The following is a 20,593-nucleotide window of genomic DNA, read 5'->3' on the forward strand; positions in this document are numbered from 1 at the left end:
AGTTTGAGCACAGCTTAATCAAAAGAGAGTCAAGCCTGCGCGCCGGATCCCTAGTCGAAGGAGATTAAGAGAACACAGCTGTATGATCGCCTTTATTTTTCAGTTTACATGTGATTTCTTCAGTTCGTTCACTTGATTTATCGACACATCATGCAGTGTATCTTCTCCAGATTAACCATGAGATCCTCCCACATATGACAAGACCACCCTAACGGTCGTCAGCACAAGAAGGATCGGTTCTCACGCCTTGTTACAAGTAGCCATCCGCGCCTAATCATCGTGACATCCAACCACACGCTTCCTTACAACCTCACACCCGCACACACAAGCAAAGAAAAGCATACCAAGTGCCTGACGAATCGGGAGAGCTCAACGCCCGCACGCCAGAACCTATTACCAAGAAAAAAGCATACTAGGTGCCTGACGAATCGAGACAGCTCACTATTAATTCCTCCAATTCATAATTAGTTCTTGTTCTGGTTTAGTTAAAATCTATTTTTGTAAAATTTGACTTACTATTTAGGATAAAAATATCAACATTTACAATGTAAAATATATAGTATTACAATCATCATAAACTATATTTTCATATTATATAATTTTAGTATTATGGTTGTTTATTTTTTCCCTATATTTTTAGTCCAACTTCACATAATTTAACTTTGATTAAATCTAAAACATGAAGAAACGGAGGGCTGCTCCGAAGAATAAGAAGTGTGTTTTATGACTTTATCACACTTACCTGGCAGACAGATGCCCCAAGTCCATGTTACTTATAATAATAGTGTGTAGGAAAACATAAACAAAAAGAATAAATCACGAAAATCATCACAATAACATTTCTATGAATAAGGATGAACGATAAAATTTATAATTATTACCGGTCATCATATTTGAAACTTCACTTCGATAAACAGTTTAGAGGATGCATGTGGTCCTAATGCGTTACTATTGTAGTTTTTCAATACTTCGAAACGCAATTTAGCTGCGATCATCGTCGATCCTACCCCAAGTGGTATCGTCCCCGACGACATGGTTGACTGCCGTGGCATCGTGGTCAAGCAGCATCAGTGGAGAAGGACTCGATCGCTTTTCACATTTTCTATCAAGGTCCTTTTTAGAAAAAGGAAGGGCTTGTTTGTAATTTGAAGTTACTTTGGATCTCTCTCTCTGAAATCTGTACCTACAGCATGGAATGAAGCTTCTGGTCCTTTGGACCCTCCCCTGTTAAAAAAAAGACATATTGCCATATGTAGACTGTTTTTGTGTTTTGTTCTTGTCCACCTAAAGTTTATTGTATTAGAATAATAACAATGAAAGATTGTTCCGAAATATCTAAGCGCATATGCAATGGTTGAGAAGACCTTTTATCTTAACTTTGCCACGTAATTTCGATATGAAAACAAAATATGATGTTTAATGTGTTAATAGTCTTATCTTTAGTAACCAGATATCCTAAATATGTGGTGATATGGATTGTGCTAAGAGATCATCTCTTAATTTTGGTTTTTTCCCTTTTCCAGCGATTCATCCTAAAAGGGGTGTGTGTAAAGATGAAATACAAGAGAAACTTTTGACTGCGTTGACCCAATTGAATACCCTTGCTTCCTTTATTAAGAAGGGAACTGCAAATTTAGAGCTTGAAGCAGGTCAACACTTTAGTAATCTGCAGAATTGGCGCTCCCTGTGAAGGATCTGGATCAGGATCCTACTCGCCCTTTACTTTCAACAATTTAGTTTATCAACTCTGAATTGGAGGGACAATAGGTACGGATCCTGATTTATCAAAACAGCAACATAAGAATTAGGAACACCATACATACCAAAAGGGAAAATTCTTAACTTGCTCTCCCCAGATTATTGTACCAAAAGCACATAACAAGGAAACAAACATGCAAAAACCGTTCAATGAACAAGATCATTGTAGACCACAGCAATAACAAACACAAGGGTAACTATTTCTTTATTGAGCACCATTGGCTCGTAACTAGATCAGATAAACAGGGCGATGCAAGGATGCTACTATCACCGAAGTCTGCAAACTAACGAAGGTCTCATGTGCGATGTCTGCTTACACATTTGTTGCAAATAGGTAAAACGGCTGGTAAGAAAACACAAGGCCAAGTCTTCGTATCATCCTGTACAAGCATATGCTTACTTCTGCTCACTGTAACGCATGATGCCGTAAACATCGACAATACCAGGAGGGAACACTGGATCTGTCGCTGCTCTTACGGCGACCTTGGCCACAGAGGTAGCACTCACTGGTGGAGTCAACATAGGGCCAACGAGTGGTAATCTGGTCAACGGTTTTGCATTTTGGAGCACCTACAGATGCAGATGATTATCAGATTTGGGTAAACGATCCCAGGAAGGAAACAATAATGCACTAAAATTAGAAAAATAATCATTCATGCAGTAAAGCGGTAACTTAAATCAAGAAAAACAAAAATATAACATTAATGGCCAGTCCTGGAGTAAGAGCTGAACATGGACATGGGACAAAAGCTGAGCTATGGTGGGTATTGGGCAACTACAACCTGATTAGAATCTATTGAGACAAAGAAAACTCTTGTGACGTTGTAAATTGTTCGCACTAACAATATACAATGTGAACTAATGTAATCAATGCTTGGTATGGGTACTAAATTTATATGAATGAAATACCGAAAATGAGACTCTTAGGAACTTGGGTTTGAGTTTTAAATCATGCGCATGGAACTCAATGCAATCATTGAGATATATAAGCAAGATTAGGACTCTCATACCCACAATGTAAATACATATTCACTCTCATACCCACAATGTATCTCCTGATTAGTGAACAATTAGGACTTTACACTCACTAGGGGGAGGCATCTTAGTGTGCGACACACTATTCATGGATTCTTGTTATTTATATCTTCATGAAAGCATTCGTTTGACATAATTTAAGCAGTATGATCCGACCGTATCTCTAGCATCGTCCATTTTCTTAAAAAACCCTACCTACTAGGTTGGGGCATCTAGAAGTAGATAGGACAAACTTTACATAATTCTAGAGAGAGAGAGAGAGAGGAGACTTTACCATTTGCATAGGTGAACCAACAAGTCCAAGGGGTATTTTCATGCTACCAACTCGACGAGTTCCATGAATAAAACCAGGCCTCAAAATCACTCCTACAGACAATGTAACAATTATTGCCTCTTCAAGAAAGTTTCCAGAAAAAGGAGCAATAGATACAAAGTAATATGATATTGCAACTTAAAAGAATATCAAAAACTATTTTTAACCAAGAGGCACTTAGAACTAATAGCAACTTGAATAGTATAAGATTTAGTTCGGTTTGCTTGCATTCAAAGTTATCCTAACTGCATACATTTTCACAATTAATTCATAACCTAACAGATATGACTTTTACTAGTCAAGGTCTGCTTTTGCGAGCAGTTACTCTGGCTACAAAATATAATGCTGTTGATCCTAGTCAATATAACCATTTTGTGGTGGCATCATAGGTGGTGGCATGTGTCAAAGACCATTTAAAGTAAGCAACAAGCACAAAGCTACTGAATTCTCTTTAACAAAATGAAAGGCTAGACATTAAGATAATTTACCTCCATAGGTAAACTTCGACAGCAGTTCAGCTTCAGCAGCTCTCTTTAGTAAGCAAAATAAAGGAGATCAATATATTTGCTCAACACCATATGCTTAAAAGGGTGGACACAAAACTTCAATGTAACATGGCAAACATTAATTGAATGAATGAAGTAAAAAAAACAGCACTTGGAGAAGGTCTTCATTGTTCTTCAAGCCGTAAAATCACAGCATCTCGTGCTAAGCATATAACTCTCTAAATATTTCAGACCGGATTGTGATATCACTACTTATTTATTAGTGGTAATCAACATTAACCTATTTAACTCTCCCTCCGCTCAATAATATAGAAAGGCCTATAACTCTGCAGATCTTGTTTAACAGTATAAGGTTTGGCATGCACATTTAAATATATTTCATCTTTTTTTTTTCCTCAATTATCTAACGTCTATGACTAAAACAATCAACTTGTCTGTCTCTTATTCCCAAGACATTGATACCAATTCCGCATGAAAAACTAAGTCTCTTGTTCTATGACTTTCCAGATCCACAGAACAAACTAATGTATGCCTTATATCTTTGAATAGTAGTATAGAGCAATGCTACAAGTCTACAACTAATTTACAATAAACCCAGCTATAAGTACTATTGAGGGAACACAACTATAAATAGAAGGCATGATTTCTCATAACATTTGAACTGGCACAAATAACAATCAGCATAGTGCAACTGTACAAACCAAATATATATAATTAGTTTAAAATTTTGCGTGGGCCCATAATCGTGTCAATAACCCAATGATGCTTACCTTGCCCTCGTAATAACCTTGCAATAAGTAATTCACTAAGCCAAAGTCTGCAGCTGACACATACACGAATCTTTTTATGCCTGCAGGTAGATATAGAAGTAAATTAGACAAATTATGGCTGAGAATCTTTTTTTCACGGTTAAGAATTTACAAAGCATGGAAGTTCTAGAGGTGAACTGCATATTATATCTTGTAAGCTTTAGTAGTATAGATTTATTTGTTGGCCAATATCTGCAGGTTCAACTTTGAGGTGCGGAAAATCGTTTAGGTGCACCCACACACCTCTCCTCATATCTACACACAGATAGGTAAAAGGTTGTACTGTGGAACTATGAAACTTGGTAACATAAAAAGGTGATAGTAAGAGGTGGAAATTAATACAGGTAAACTGCATATAGTCATGTTCTGTATCTACAACACAGAAGTTTATGGTTTGAGGAGAGCAAACCTCCATAGGATGTGTGTTCCCAAAACTCAAGTCAATTAAGATGTAACACCACTGACTGGGCAATTCATACGGAAGGACAGCAAATACCCAATACTAATCCATTATAAAATCCATCACCTGAGTGTTTCTCTATCAACTATCACTATGGCTAGGTTTTATCCAGAGTGCAATAATAATCCATTACAAAATCAATAACCTGAGTAAATTTTATAAGATTGCATTTCATGCCACAGTTGAGATAGAACCTGGCTTCAAATGCAAAATACCTTTCTCAGCTGCAGCCCTGATGGCGTTGATGTTTGCAGTCCCATTAATCTTGACCATCTGAGAATTTGACCCAAAGCCTCCAACACAGGATACCTGACAATTTTCCTCCTTATCAGTAATATTTCTGATGAATCCACTTTTAGCATAAAACCAATCGATAGATGCCTATCAGGTGTAAAGTCATACAAGTGGACATCATTTCAAAATATTTTCATTTTTTCTTCTTGCCAAGTAACCTGATGTGATGCATATAACCTGATTTGAGTTGCTGAAAGCAGCTAATCTCAACAAACAGCAGTTTCGGTTTACGATTTCTGGCTCATCAAATAAAGTTTGTTACGTGGAGCTTTAAAGTTGCACTAAACTTAAAACGATTGTTATACTTACAAGATTGTATGTGGTACAATAGCCAAATTTAAAGCATGGCTCGTATTTTTGTAATCTCAGAAATTCCCATACCAGATGTCTGATTGCCACATTGTCTTGGGTTCTTAGCCCGTGGTCGGGCATCATGCCTTATGTGGCTCGGTTTTCACCATTGATCAATAAAAACTAGATCAGCTGTTATATGTCACAAATTTTTTTTAGTAACAGACTAACAGCTGTTACTCAAAACCAAACACCCTTAACAACTGTAAAAAAAAATGAAACTATGTGTTCAACTGTAAATGGTTAGAGTGGACATTTCAGCTTGCACGCTTCAAGTGTGGACAATTAGTGTGGACAATTCTTGGTACCTCATTTGATTTGAGAATTAGCATCAACAGATTATCACTGTGTAGCATGATGCATTTTGCATGAGTATGACAAAAAATAATCGATAATTATACAGTCAATCTTATTATCGAAGCCCATTTCAAAATAAAATTGTAGAAACTAAACAATACGAAATACATTAAACTAACACACACAAAAATTTAAAATGTAAACATACCACAGCATCTAAAGTGCACATGACTATACAATACCAACTGGCTAAGGCATCAGACAATATACACAGTATGAAACACTCAATGATGAAATCGACATTTCAGAACGAAGCAAAAAAGTTAAGCATACCACAGCTGAGACGCCATCCATACTATCCATCAGTGAAGCAGGTTCAAGGAGATTGCCTATTAAAGAGAAGAAAGCAAATAGTGAACAATATGACAATTCGTAACTAAGCAGATGTAATTAACTTCACAGTGAGCAACCTTGGTTCCATATAACTTTGTCAGCCCAAGATTCACTTATCGATGGCTTTCCAGATCTGTTGATAAGAAGTCAAAACACATTAGAACAGGGCAACAGGTCGTTATGGTGGGGCTAAGTTGTACAGATATTCTAGTTGTATAGAAATACAATGGTATTTTCAACCATAGGCATTAGATTTTTGTAAAAATACAAATGTATTTTTCATAACTAGTTGTGCAATTGTGTGAGTAGGTCAGCCAGTAATTTGGATGAAATCCCGATACGTGTATTGTAAAGAAAAAAGGACGGCACTGAGGTAAAGGGTTGTTCTGAAGTTGTCATGAACTAAGTTGGCATGAACTACTAACTAGGGCTGTTTGAGTGTTTGGTAGCAGAAAACTAGAAATCCTTGTTTCTCGGAGAAGCTATAGCATGGAACATCTAATAAATCTTTCAGTATGCAGAATTCATTCAAGCCTTTCCCATGAACAATTCTAAGAGTTCCATTCTGCTATAGGAAACATATAGTGCATCATTAGCTTGTGACTATGATATGTCAAATATTATCAGAAAACTAAAAGTAAAACAATGTTAAAGGCTGATTATCATATCTAAATGATGGGCTGACCGTTCAGCAAAGAAGTGACATACAGCATGGCTTGAACGGGGTTAGGGCTTTTGGAGAACAGGGATAGACAAAAGACTGAGATAAAAATAACTGAGACGTGACCTTGCGTGATTATAACAAAGTGCAACGCCAGTAGACCAGCATAGCTTATGGAATTACCTATTTAGACTAGAGACAACAAATCCTCTGTCCAAAGCCTCCTTGCAAACGTGTGAACCAACAAAACCACTTCCACCTAGCACAAGCAACTACATCAACACAAACGTAAGAGGCAGATCAGCAATCCAAAGATAAGATGGAACGCAAGAACAAACACTCACGTATTATTTCAAGTGTACCAATAACATATAACGAGCTACACCGGTTATACAATAACAAAAAGTCCATAAAAGTCTCTATAAATAGAACAGTATGTTAATCTAAATATGAATATAACAGTATACATGTATGTGCAGTGTACATGCACGGAACGCCATTCAATGCGTAAATGGCACAAGATGTCATATAAACGTTAATGGAACAGGATATCTGTAAAGTGAGAAATTAAACAGGGCTCTCTAATTTTCTTTACTTGTCCCCTAATATTCTCAACTATATATACAGAATCTTCTACTTCCTGAGGGAAAAACATATTCATAGTCCGAGAAATAAAGACAAGGATCAGGGTTTTTTTTCATCTATCTAAAGGAGCATTGCTCCCAATTTCATTCCTCAGTGAAACTGATAAAACAATAACGTCTCCTGAGTTCCAGAAGTACCAGAACATTCCCGCAAAACACAAACACCAAACCACAGTCCCAGCCATAACACCAGCAAAGGAAACTGAATGTTACCAACCTACATCACACATAATTGCATATAATGTAATCATCTGCCAGTGTTGATGGGACAAGCTACTCTAGTCTATTTGTCGAACACAGTGCTCATCCACAAAACGGATGCACTTATCCGGCAAGCTATCCAATACACAAGAGAATGGGCTCAGTGGCGCTATTACCTTATCCGGAGAAGGCGGCGGCGGCATCTTCACGGGCTCTGCCTCCTCGACCTTGAAAGGCTCGTCCACCCGCCCGGAATCCCTGGGCGTAGCATCGCTCGAGAACGCCTTGCCGTTCTTGAGCAAGACTGCGGAGCTGTTTCACATCATCCCACACCCAAGGTAAGAGACCACATAAAAATCAGCCATAGTTCTGTTCTCTCGAGCAACAATAAAAAGGACAACCATCGCGATACGATACGAGGATTTCTCGCTACAACCCAGTCGCTAAATGCGGCTCGTGATTTCCTAGCATCGCAATGTAAACACCGCAACCGAATTGGGTAGTCGGGGATTTCTCTCCATTCCCCACCAAACTTGTCGAAGGGGGCGTCTGAAACGCTTGGACGAGAGGAGAGGCGGTGGGGGTCACCTGAGACGGGAGGGCGAGACGGAGCAGGAGGAGCGGATCAGGCGGCTCAGGGACGACCTCATCGCCGACGCCGCCGGTGAGCTCTCCTCGCGGCCGCGCCGAGAGCGGAGGGGGCGGGCGGGGGATCGAGTGGGGAGGGAAGGGAAGGGTGCGTAGCAGTGGAAGGTTCGGGAGAGAGAATGGGGGTTTGGGATCTATGCGGTGGGCAGGGACGAAGGGAGGGGCGCAGGTGGCGCGGCCCGGGAGTGCCAAGTCGCGGCTTGGCGTGCGGCTCCTAGGCGACCAACGTAGCCAGGGCGTGCCATGGCGGCGCGGCCGTTCCGGGTGTCTACTCTAACGCTGGAGTGTGCTTATTTTTTTTAATTTCTTTTACCACTGAAATGCTGAATCTCTTTCTTTTCTTTTTTATCAGCAGCAGCTCAGGTGTGGAAACAGTACAAGAACATTAAAAAAACGCAAACTGAAGAAACAAAAACTACGGATTCATCCTAGCTTCATGACAGAATAATTTGAGAGCGCACTTTTCGTATAAGCTTCAATACTACTACCTCCTATCTGATTTAATCAACGTGAAACTGTACTTAGCTAGCTTTGCTCTTTTCAGCGTCGGTTTTTCGATCGGAGGGAGTACCTTTGTAATATCGCAAGTTTATTTAAATATACATATATTCAAATTTAAATAAATCTTTAATATGCTTAAATGATCGGGAAAGTACAGCGTTTTTAGTTCACACAAGAAAACATACAAATTTTCGGCTTCTAACTTACGGATTATTTTCAGCTCATGGATCTGCCAAATCACTTCTGATTGGTTTCCCCCAATGCAACACTTAATAGGAATGCAAACCTGTTTCTATGAAATGGATGCAACTTGCTTTTATATTGTGAATTTTGTCTCTAATGTTTTATTTTCAGAAAAAGGTCACCATATATTATCCAAAATCAGCATTTACGAGAACATCCTTACACGCAAAAGAAATAAAAGGTAGGTCTTTGAAAAGTTTAGCACCATCTTCCTTCTGCATCCCTCGACGACAACGCGCCGCTGCCTCTGGCCGACGTAGCAAAGATTGTGTCGGAAAAAGCTTGAATAAACCCAAACGAAGCAGCGGCTGGGAAGTCGTCGACATAAACCAGAAGATGTCGGCAACCACTATCTCGAAAGATCGGTGTTCCGAAGAAGCTAGTACGGAGAAAGGTTGGTAGATAATTGCATCTTCAGCCAGACGAAGATGGGTGACTCTAAACTCGCAAGTTCCCCGACGAAGACGTAGCTTCATCAGGCGGAGGCGGAACTTGAGGACACCAATACGCTGCGACGTTATCCCCTTCACGGAACGTTTTCACCATAGCCCATGCACTTTAGCATGCCAAGTCTAATGTCCGACGATCGACTCCAAACTCCAGCTCGTCGACGCTCCTCCAAGGAAAAACACCGATCTAAGACGGGCTAGAGGAGATTTATCTCAGCGCCACCGATGTTCCTACACTAGAGATGAAGAATTTGAAAACCCTACAGGGCCGGTCATCTGATCCGAGGTTCCCCACCCTCGAGCCGTTATAACGGCCGGCAAAGGGCAAGGGAACCAACGACAGAGGAGCCAGTGGTCGAGGGTAGCTAGATCACGATCTGGTCAGCGGTCGCCTCTTTTTCGTCTCCAATGGTAATTAATTTCACCATCAATAAAATTTGTAGAGAAATTGTTTTAACCCAACATTCTTTCGAACCAACACAACAAATAGTACTCTCTCCGATCCCAAAAAGAGTCGAACGTCACAGTCTAATTACATTTTGCAATAAACCCCTTCTAAATTAATCAAAAGCCCATCACCATCTCCCCTCTCTCGGCGTGCAGCCACCGCGCCTCCGTGATTACTGGGCGACCGGCGCCACCTCTGCTGTTGCGGGAGAAGAATCCGGCGTGGCTGGCCTCACGACCACCGGATCCAGCCCATCCAGCCTTGCCACCGGTGGATCAAGCCTGGCCGACGCGGCGAGGGGATCTCGGTTGCGCGGCGCGGCGATGGGAGCTCGGTGGCGCGACGATGGGATCTCGGCGGCAAGGCGAGGAGCAGAGCGAGTGGGGTGCGGGTGGGCTGCAGGTTTCGTGCGGGGTGAGGGTTTCGTGTGCACGCACCGCACGGTACCAACCGAGTGGGACGGAGTGCAGGTTGAGGAAGAAAATATGTCAAGGGTTTTCCTTTAAAATTCATTTTCCGACTCTTTTTTCGGATCGGAGTACTAGTAATTGATTTCAAAAAGCAAAAGATGAGAGATGATAGTAGTATATCATAGGTAAATACTGTATATATAGCAAGTACTAAAAAATTTAATATCAAATAAATCTTGTACTCCGTACATATATTTGCATTGAGATTCTACAAATCAATTAATAAAAAGAGATACTAGTACGTGATAACTGATACCATAGTAACATCTAGTTGTGTCATAGGCATGATACTCAGGCCTAGGCCTGGAATTAAAACTCGAAACTCGCGAGTTAATTGAGTAACTCGCAACTTGACTCGCCTCGACTTGAACTCGGTGTATGACGAGCCAAGCCGAGTTTCATATTTTGTCGTTAAACGAGTTCATGCTAAACGAGCCGAGTTCATCGAACTCGTGAGTAGCTCGTTTAGCTCGGTAAAAATGAAGTCGGCCCAAGCCCGTCAAAATGGGCAAGTATATTTCTAGTTTCTCAACTTAGCAATCTTATTCTCGTGATATATTGATCGTTTGGTTTATATAGTTCTGGTACCATAATCCTAATGTGTGTTGTTCATCATTCATGCCGAAATATTCGGAAAAAATGCACTGTATATTTTACATGTTCTATTTGACAGTTTTAAACGAGCTACTAGTGAGTTACTCGTGAGCTTTGCGAGTTGAGCCGAGTTTCAAATCCAGACTCGATTGTTAAACGAGTCGAGTCGAGCTAACTCGATTGTTGACCGAGCTTTAGTGAGTCGAGCCGAGCTGGCTCGGCTCGGCTCGAATTCCAGCCCTACTCAGGCCTTCCCAATTAGGTACTAGTACAATACAGCATATGTTTACCTTAATTTAATTTCTGTTGGTCTAATGCAAGGCTATTCAAGACTATATCACAATGGTGCGTATGTATATTTTTACGAAATAGCAGACTATCAAAACCAGTGGGGATACACATCTCGCAGCCATTCTCACTTAAACTGGTTGGAGTCAATCCCCCAAAACATTTCAGCACATATATCAATGTTACCCCGCTTACGGATGGGAGAAAGTTAAGAATCTGGAGTACATATCCATATTCCATAAGCCTTCTATCGATCAAGCGTCAACTGTTACTACTCTCCGGATGACCCTAACCACTGACACTATACTAACCACGGTGCACTACATACACAGTCCAGATAAAATAACCAAAAAATTGATCCCGGTAAAGCCTACTGTCACCTGTCCAATATCAGGTTTCTTCACACGGACAGAGTCAACCCTTGCTGCACAATGGACTGACTAAAACCAGCTCAACAAAAGAACATCGAACTGCAGACATCAGCATGTAACCGCGGCAGTTCAGGGACAGTCGCCGTAGATGACGGGACACCACTCCCAGATGAAGTATCAGCAAATTCCTCGAATTTCATGAACTGGCTCATCTGTGCTGCTGCAAGGTGAGCGTAACAGACAGGTGCCACTGGAGAATAAAAGAAGCATTGATCAAACGTCATGGCATATTTCAAAATACGAAATCAAACAAAATGTGATGAACATATATCAACATACCCACAGATATTGCAGTGGTGCTCCTCTGATAACTGCAAACACACACATAATATTAGAATCCAGACTCACGAGTAAAAGGAATGCCATGTAATTGCATATGAGGTATAGATTTGAAAACAGCCATGTACTTACACATAGGAAAGTGAGAGAACTAGCTTTTGGAGGTCATCTGGCGAGAAGCCAATCTCATCAAGCAAGACATGATAATGGGTGGGCCTTGAGGTACCCTACAAGGCAGATCACATTTCACAAGTATTTAGGATGTGAAATATACACAACGCTTACATGCACACTGGTAGTAGTATTTAGAATGCCAAATGTACAGAAGTCATGAAAAGCCTGAACAGGGACTGTTAAATTTACAACTGGTTAAAATTTACATATTTCAAATGATGCAATTCTAATACTCTAGGATCTCAGCAAGAAGACTTACTATAGGTCCAGCATGAGGACACATGTAGAAATCATACTGTTTTGGATGAACAATACCCGAGTCCACTACAGTCCCTGTTCAAACAACCAGAATGCAGTTAGTTCCTTATATTGTTCTCCTCGTTTGACCGAAGACAATTGCATACCAGGTGGGACATTATCTGGTGCATCAGCTTGGAACAGCTTCGTGTGGTGATTCTTTTGAGCAATGATAACTGTAATCTTTGGAGGTGGCCCCTGACCCATATTCTGGTAAGCCTGCATCATCAAAATTCTATCAAGAAGTACTTACAGAAAGCAAGGTGTTCATCAAGACAGATAAGTGCCAAGGGCAACCTTCATTATTTGATCAACCTCGAGATTCAGTACTTGGCTAAACTGAGACTCACTCACACCGTCCCTGCAAACATAAGAAAAATGATGAAAAAAATTAAACTACCTGTAACTATTTATTACAATGTAGCTGAAAGCTGAAACACATGAGGCAACAAAGAGAATGCTATTACCTACGTTCCGAAATGTAGTATGTTTTGGAAAGCTAACGTTTTGGAACAGAGGTAGTATTATTTACAATGTCTATTGTTTCCGCATGCAAACAGAAAGCTGCGCTCGGACTTTTTCATGTCAACAAAATACATATTGAGTTGTTTTTGTGAGGAAGTCAATGTGTTTTCAAAATTAAAAAAGCTACATAAGTAAGTTCAAACACGAAAATGTACTTAGAATCCAAACGTTGTGGAAGTAAAGTCTTTAACATTAATTAGGTGTCCTAGTACAAAGTAAAACATAAATACAGGAGCACACACTAATAAATGTATATATCCATTTTATGAAACTGTCCATTTGAAGTAAAGAGGGAAAGGGCAGAAAGAGAAAATGGTTTAGTAGTTCCACATAGTACACATTTTTATTTTCTGTAGATAACTGAAGGCTTGTAGACCTCACATCTCTCTTTGCCAAACAGGAAAAAAGATCTCAATATTTCTTTTGTAAAAGGCTACAGCAAGTTTCCATAATCCAATGAAATAATCGTTGGAGAAAACTAAACATATTTACAGCATCAGCAGAACTATGAAGAGTAAGGTCCAAAGTATCTATAATTTTTATGCTAAAATATAAAAAATAATAGAGACCTGAAAATGATTATCTGCGACGGCTTTCTTTGATCACTGGTCTGGTAGAAGTCTAGTAGAAGCTCCCTGAAAACACAAAGCAAAAATATGTAACTGGCTTAGAAGAACATACCTTACAACTAAAAGACCACCATGTGTAAACAGAAATAATACATGAGAGATAAGTTTACAACACCTTATTATACCATCATCCTTTCCATCATCCAGTGGCTTAAAAAGAGAATCAATCATCTCTACCTTTGGAGACTGGGTCCGGACAGATGCCCTGTACCGTGATATCAGTGGCCAACATCTGGACCCAACAACCTGTAGCATATGCATGGTATATAATAACCCCACAATTGTCCAATACAAAAGAAAGTTGAACATACTAGCTAAATCAGATAATCAAATTAGAGCCTTCAAAATTTTCTTGAATTCGCTATTTTTTCTTTGAATGATGCAGACTATTAGTGATTTAGTGCTATATTTTCGTTTAAACAATGCAGCCAATTTTGGGAATACTACTCAAGGGATAAAACTACCAAGATATTTGTTTGATGCAATTACTGCAGAAGGGAGAAGACATACAGCAGCTATTGACGGTATATCTGATCGACCTGGAGAGCCATGTGAAACATCCATTCCCAGAATTAATGTGGGTATCTTACTGACCATTGGAGTCATATGGCGATGCTCCATTGCCAGTTTAGAGTTCATTCCGCCAAGCTATTAACAGAAATAAACATATTAAAGTTCATCCAGCCAAGCTATTGTAAGAGTTAGGTCTAACTTAAGAGGCACGATGATCAGGTAAAGATATAAGTATCTGTACCTTAGCATTGATCTTTAGAAGAACATTGGTGAAGTATTGATCATTCATCTTATTACTAGGAACAACGCATTGAGTGACAATACCCATCTCATGAAGATTTTTCTTCTTCCATGGACCTTTAGGATGATAAAATGAGTTGGTTACGTGAAGAATTCGGAGTGTAAAAAATATCAACTGTTTTAACATATTACCGTAAATATCACAATTCTTCCTCTCTGGTAGAACACAAAGCAGAAATTCCGGAGGACCAGGAAGGTTTGCTTTAACTTTTTCAAACATCCTTTCAACCCTTTCAATAGGAGGACATCTCCTAGCTTGGCTATCCTCGTCCACAAGGCTGAAAGGGCGCTCAATAATCTACGAAACATAGGAACGTATAAATTACATGGTCAACACCACATCTTTAAAGACAAGTTGTATACGGTCAAACTTTACTGCAAAATAAACTTACGATGCCTTTGGTTCGTCCACAGTTTATCAGATCTCTAGAGATCCGGCTCATGTCACAACGAGCAGAGAAATTAACAATTGCCCAACGCTCAATCTTGACAGGCTCAAATAATTTCTGCAACAGTAACCATATGAAAGTAAGTTCATTCCAGAATAGTTTGGCTAGGCGTGCTCCAATACAAGTAGACAAGTGGCTGCCTTTTATTATAAGACAGTTAGGTCATACCTTGTTATTATAATTCCACCTGCCTCTGCTTGGAAAACAATCTTCACTATTTCCGACAACCAACTGGAATGACATATCAGTACATGAGTCATCTATGAAAAGAGCAAAATGCAAAATAGATCAGGTCTAACCATTGGCGCAGACAGAACACGACCATCAACACGCGTGAGCTGATTCTCAATTTTAATGCCACAGGAAGAAAATATTGGATCATCATCATATCTGTTACTTTTTAATGCCTGTAAATTGCATATGTCAGCAACAAAGCAAAATAAATACTCTAAGCTGTAATATCTCAACAGAAGTCAGCAAACCCACATCGGTAACAACTCTCATGCGATCCTGAGGTTTCTGTCGTGATTTTTCAACCAACATTGTTCTTTGCTGAGAAGATAGTGCCTTTGTATAACGTTGAAGTGATACCAAGTTCGCCAGCTGCACGGAAAAAAAATCACAAGTTGGACTGTGTGCAGCCAGAAACTAAAACTACCAGGATAGGTATGAAATGAATAACAGACAAGGTTGAAACCTCAATTGGGAGATAATTCGGGCGTTTTGGTTTTCCCACATCAAGACATGGAAGATAAGGTTTATCCAAAACCACCTGCTTGGTTTTGAAGTATTCCTCAACAGTAATATCAACAGTCTGACCTTCGCTGCTCCCATTCCGAACTTTCATAGGAAATCTGTGCATCAATGTAGATTTCAACATGACCAAAGAAGGTTGTAGTAACTGTAAGTCTGTAACTATTAAATAAACTAATATCTCCAGGTAAATAACATTTGTGTTCTTTTCTGGTCTCAAGTGGCTCTGCACATTGGTTTTACATTAAAATATATGTGGAAAGGTCATAAGGTATGGTATTATGAAAATATTCAAGGTGACAAGTTTAATTTTTACATGATGAGTTCAGTGTGTATATTCACAAATACACTATTGCTGAAAGTTATACAAAATTAACTGTGTGGATCCTACAGCAGTATGTTTGTATAACTGGAGGAAAAAGTCAAGGAAGGTTGGACAGACCAAGCATGAGAATAAAGGATAAACTACAGTGTAATACAAGATTGACCAGAGATCTAGAATAAAAGAAACCATTTGTGAGAAATATAACAAATAATGCATGCCATAATACAGCCATACGTTTGTTTATAGCATGGTTGATCACTAAGCCCAATGATCTTAAATTCCATGTTGTTGTGCGTAGCTCTAACTCTCAGATTTTTCAACATTCTCTTAGCCTGCAAAATATACAACGACAAGTTTGAGACAAGTTCTAAAAGTATGCATCATGAGAAAACAAACAAAAAACTAAAAATATTGATTCACTAGAAGAAACAAAATCTGGGGTATCATGGGGTGGTATAATAATGTGTACCTTGAGCCAGTCGAGGTCTCTAATGTCTCTGACATTTTGATTTGTAAGGAGGAAGTTGACAACAGGTCCAGGAGTCACAATCATAGTGGTTGAAACATCTGTTTAAAATAAATGTGGCACAAAAGTTTATCAAGATTAGCAACGCGAATCAAAATCCAGAGGTCGATAAAAGAACACGTACCCATGTTTAAAGATAAACCACCCCTGGTAGTACGGAAACTAGAATGCAGTCCACGACATCCACTGACGCCACCAGTTAAATCAACTAAGTTTCTGCTGTCATCACTGAAAAATGATTGCCTAACAAGTAGGCAACCTCTGGATACAACAAACAATAATTACAATCAGAATGACACTGAAGGGATAAACAGAGTGTAAAATTACATTCTCCATACCGCTTAGCCTGTTGTTGCCTTAAAACAATGTCGAGGACTCTCAGAGCATCCTGGGCATGATCCGAGTCACTTCCCTGAAGCGCCAAAGCAACTGATCTGAGGGGGATCTTTGCTGCATAACTTATACCCACTACAAACTGTTTTGGAAGATGTGACCGCTTTGCTCGTTTCTTGTCACCAAGACTAGGGCTTCCATGTCCAGGACTTCCACCAACAGCCCTGAAGAAGATATGAGTTTTGCGTAAGTTTGCTATTGATATTTGTTTACCTATACCTGTCTCAAGCATTAACATAATGTACTAATGCATATGATACTACAACAAATATCATGAACAGAAGTTCCAGTTACATAAACTCCTTTGTGGCTTAACCAAATAGCAAATAAAACTTCAACCCAATAATCCGATTGGGTTAACCTTTTCAAGTAAACTTTGGGCCAAATATAGGATGTTTCCTCATTTTGCTTAACACAAATTCTTCTGTGTACAAAAACAGACTCAACAAAAAAAAGGCTAGCCCTCTATGCAAGAGACCAGTTAACTACAAATGTCATACTGTTTCACAAATTCTTAAAACTTTGGAACTGAAATAGCAGTAGGAGAACAAGCTGACTGGTGCTGCCTCCTTACTTTTAAACAAGATGCCAGTAGCATGTGGTAATGTAAATATGTAATGAAAGTATGCATTCCAACAAACGATCTCCAAAGGTATTTCTTTCATGGTTAAGGTAAAATGATAAATTAGACACCATACCCCCACAAATGAAAGACAAAAAAAGATCTGCACAATAATGGGTCATTATTCAGATACTTGAAATTTCACAAAATTTGCCAACTTGGATAGTTGCCACAATTGAAGATACACGCATACCTTGAAGATGTTTCCTCCATGATAACAGTGAACTCGAAGTTGTTCTGTGGAAGAGGCCCAACAGTAAATAGACATTTCTCGCCATCATAGGCAAAGTCCTTCCCAGCAAGCTCAGAACTGTATGTTTGCAGCATTTTATCAATGACTTTCCGGCCAATACCCTTGCCATCAATCACCGTATCATCATCAGATTTGATGGACACCTACAATATAATCACAAATAGTTTCAGAATAGGCACTGAACGACAATCATCAAATGCATGAGAAAAGAATAACAACTGCAGAATTCAGAATGTTGCATTACACTGTATTGGTAGAAAACCGCATCAACCCCACTAAGGTTCACAGCAAAGTGGTTTGACAGCAACCTAATGGGCTTCCCTTCACGGCCAAAGCCACGCCTTGCCATTGCTGTGCGTTTGACAGTGTCATTCTTATGCACTTCGACAGCTCCACCCGTTTTAGCCGCCATACAACCAGATCTGAATGAAGTTAATTTCTAAGGTTTAGTGATACACAAGAACATAAGGTAAATAGAAGTGGAAACACACCTAAACAAGTTTATTTTTGTAAAGGATTTTAAAAACAATGTTGATCATGTGAATCATATAAACAGGACAATAATGCAATAAAGAAGGTAACATCAAAACATGACAGTAAACAATTAGAAAGGTAGCACCAAAACATAACAATAAAGAAATAGAAATGTAACATCAAAATATGACTAGGGCAAACAAAAAATTACAGGACACTCGGCACTCACAAATAGTAAATGTGAGAAGTAAGACAGATGGTGTTCTAGACAAGGCAGAACAGAGCTGCACCAACTAATTCTGTGGAGATTCTTGATGAAAAGCAAACAGCATGCAAAAGAAGTTGCAAGAGTGCTACATTACCCTTTCATTATTCGCAATGAGATTATATGAGTAAAATAATTGTCAAATAAAAACTGGAGTGCCAGAAATAAAACAAAAAATACAAGAACGGGATATAAATGCATTGCAAAGGCAACGAGCACAAAAACTTCTTGACTATGGGGATATTCAATTTTAAAGGGGATACTATCAGAGCACAGAACACTGATGGAAAGGAGGTTGTCTAATACTAGAACTGAAGTAGCTTCATAAAACTGAAAGCATAACATAGCTGGCATAGGATTTCTACCAAGCATTAGCCCTACAAATTCAATATATTAGCAAGCCCTGCTCATGCATAGCTCTCCAATTCAGAATGTCTGTGCAACCAGCAACACATCCGTATTACAACAATCATAACCGAAATGCTATCTAGAACTATTGTTCGCAGCTGCAGAACTATAGTCTGAAAATGAAGTAAATGACCAACTAGGAATGGCGCACCAACTAATTTACAATCCTAAGTACATCCAGGACAGAAACAGCATCGGAGAAGGATCTATCACGAAGCACAAACAGTAGGGAATCGAAGCAACACGGGTATTTCAAAACACGCAGGACAAATCAATCCACCAAAACACGAAGCCGGTGGAGGCCGTGAAGACGGCCCGGGGGCTCGCCCCTCGGACCTGCGAGGAGCTAGGCCCTCGAGTGGCTGTGGCCGGCGGAGGCACCACGGGATTCGCGTGACGCAGGAGGGGTGAGGGGCGAATGGGCTCGGCTGGAGAGAAATAAAGGGCGCAGGAATACCGGAGAGGTGGGGGGAGAAGGAGGGAGGCCGGAGAGATGCACTTGCCAGCGCCGCCGTGGAGTCCCCGCTCGCGCTGCCCTCTCGCCTATTTCAAAACACACGCACACAGGCGAAATCAGTCCACGGTAACAGGAGGGGAGGGGAAATCAAAAACAAATCCAAGCCAATGTTCCAAACCGAGGCAGAATCCTAAATAATGTACCCCATAATAAAGCAAGGTAAAATGCCCTTTCCAAAACTGAAATAATCAAAACTCGCGTGCACAAGCAGAGCACGAGATTATTGCAGCGAATCCTCCAGAGCAGGCAGCTCGATCACGAAATAAGAACCAAACACTCAACTGGTCAGGAAGAAGAAGAAAATACTACCGCGCGAAGAGAACTGAATGCCCCTTCCGTACCAAAATTCGGCGCACGCAGGAACAGTCCCAAAATTCAGAAACGCAACTAAAGGAGGGAACGCACCGAAAACCCCAACGAAATCACAAGAGCGGCGCCTGCGATATGACGCAGCCATCTCGAATCAAACAGCACGGTACCCTACATTCGTCAGAACCCAAATCCCCCAATCGGAACGAACACACGCGCCGCGGAACCGAGCGAGCGAGACGACCGCGGGCACCGCGCCCAGAGATCGATCCTACAAACCTCTCGAAGCGAACCCCCTGTAACCCGAGCAGCCCGAAACCTCGGCATTGCACGGGAACCCGAAAATCCCCCCCAAAAAAAGACCTACCGAATCGAACCGAAAACGCGCCGCGGAACCGAGCGAGCGAGCACGGGCGCCGCGCGCAGAGATCAACCACACGAACACCTCGAGGAAGAGCGCCTAGAACCGGAACAACACGAAACCAACCCCGGAGCACGCGCGTTACACGGTGAACCCATTCTCCCCCAAGCCGCACCGGCCACCAAAAACCCCCAAAAACCCCACACCAGATCGAACAACGCGGCGGGGGGACACAGCGGTAGGGAGGACGGGGAGATTCGAGCTCACCTCCCGGGGCTCGCCCGAAGACGCCGCCGAGCCCTCGCGCCGCCGCCGGCCCCGGTTCGGCTCCCTCCGGCTGTTCCCCTCTCCGCCTCTGGGAGAATGGAGGGAAGAAGTGAAAAAGGAAGGCGTGGCGGAGCAGGCGAGACGGCCGAGGCTGGGAATG

The 20,593-nt window shown here is 40.7% G+C and overlaps 2 protein-coding genes across 2 annotated transcripts; both read right to left on the bottom strand.

The window, feature by feature from the left end:
- Positions 1 to 1,898: 1,898 nt before the first annotated feature.
- LOC124654054 (uncharacterized protein At1g32220, chloroplastic) lies at positions 1,899 to 8,031 on the bottom strand. The gene is made up of 9 exons (XM_047193088.1): positions 7,899 to 8,031; positions 7,061 to 7,149; positions 6,294 to 6,349; positions 6,157 to 6,212; positions 5,097 to 5,190; positions 4,383 to 4,462; positions 3,595 to 3,637; positions 3,068 to 3,159; positions 1,899 to 2,328 (listed from the first exon to the last, which is right to left on the bottom strand). The coding sequence occupies exons 1-9, from the start codon at positions 7,923 to 7,925 to the stop codon at positions 2,155 to 2,157; spliced, it is 711 nt and encodes a 236-aa protein (XP_047049044.1). The 5' UTR covers positions 7,926 to 8,031; the 3' UTR covers positions 1,899 to 2,154.
- Positions 8,032 to 11,487: 3,456 nt separating this feature from the next.
- Positions 11,488 to 18,248, bottom strand: LOC124652442 (protein argonaute 16; the record flags this gene model as incomplete). The annotated part of the gene is given in 22 exon segments (XM_047191456.1): positions 11,488 to 11,984; positions 12,074 to 12,105; positions 12,206 to 12,300; positions 12,507 to 12,580; positions 12,652 to 12,763; positions 12,842 to 12,905; positions 13,639 to 13,704; positions 13,814 to 13,944; positions 14,209 to 14,346; positions 14,453 to 14,568; positions 14,644 to 14,809; positions 14,904 to 15,017; positions 15,129 to 15,191; positions 15,260 to 15,367; positions 15,447 to 15,563; positions 15,658 to 15,814; positions 16,273 to 16,370; positions 16,508 to 16,605; positions 16,689 to 16,825; positions 16,903 to 17,121; positions 17,773 to 17,975; positions 18,077 to 18,248. Coding segments are annotated over 22 exon segments (2,646 nt in total). The 3' UTR covers positions 11,488 to 11,814.
- Between the last annotated feature and the right edge of the window lie 2,345 nt (positions 18,249 to 20,593).

This window comes from Lolium rigidum, chromosome 5, assembly GCF_022539505.1.
Source record: "Lolium rigidum isolate FL_2022 chromosome 5, APGP_CSIRO_Lrig_0.1, whole genome shotgun sequence".
Taxonomy (NCBI): Eukaryota; Viridiplantae; Streptophyta; class Magnoliopsida; order Poales; family Poaceae; genus Lolium; species Lolium rigidum.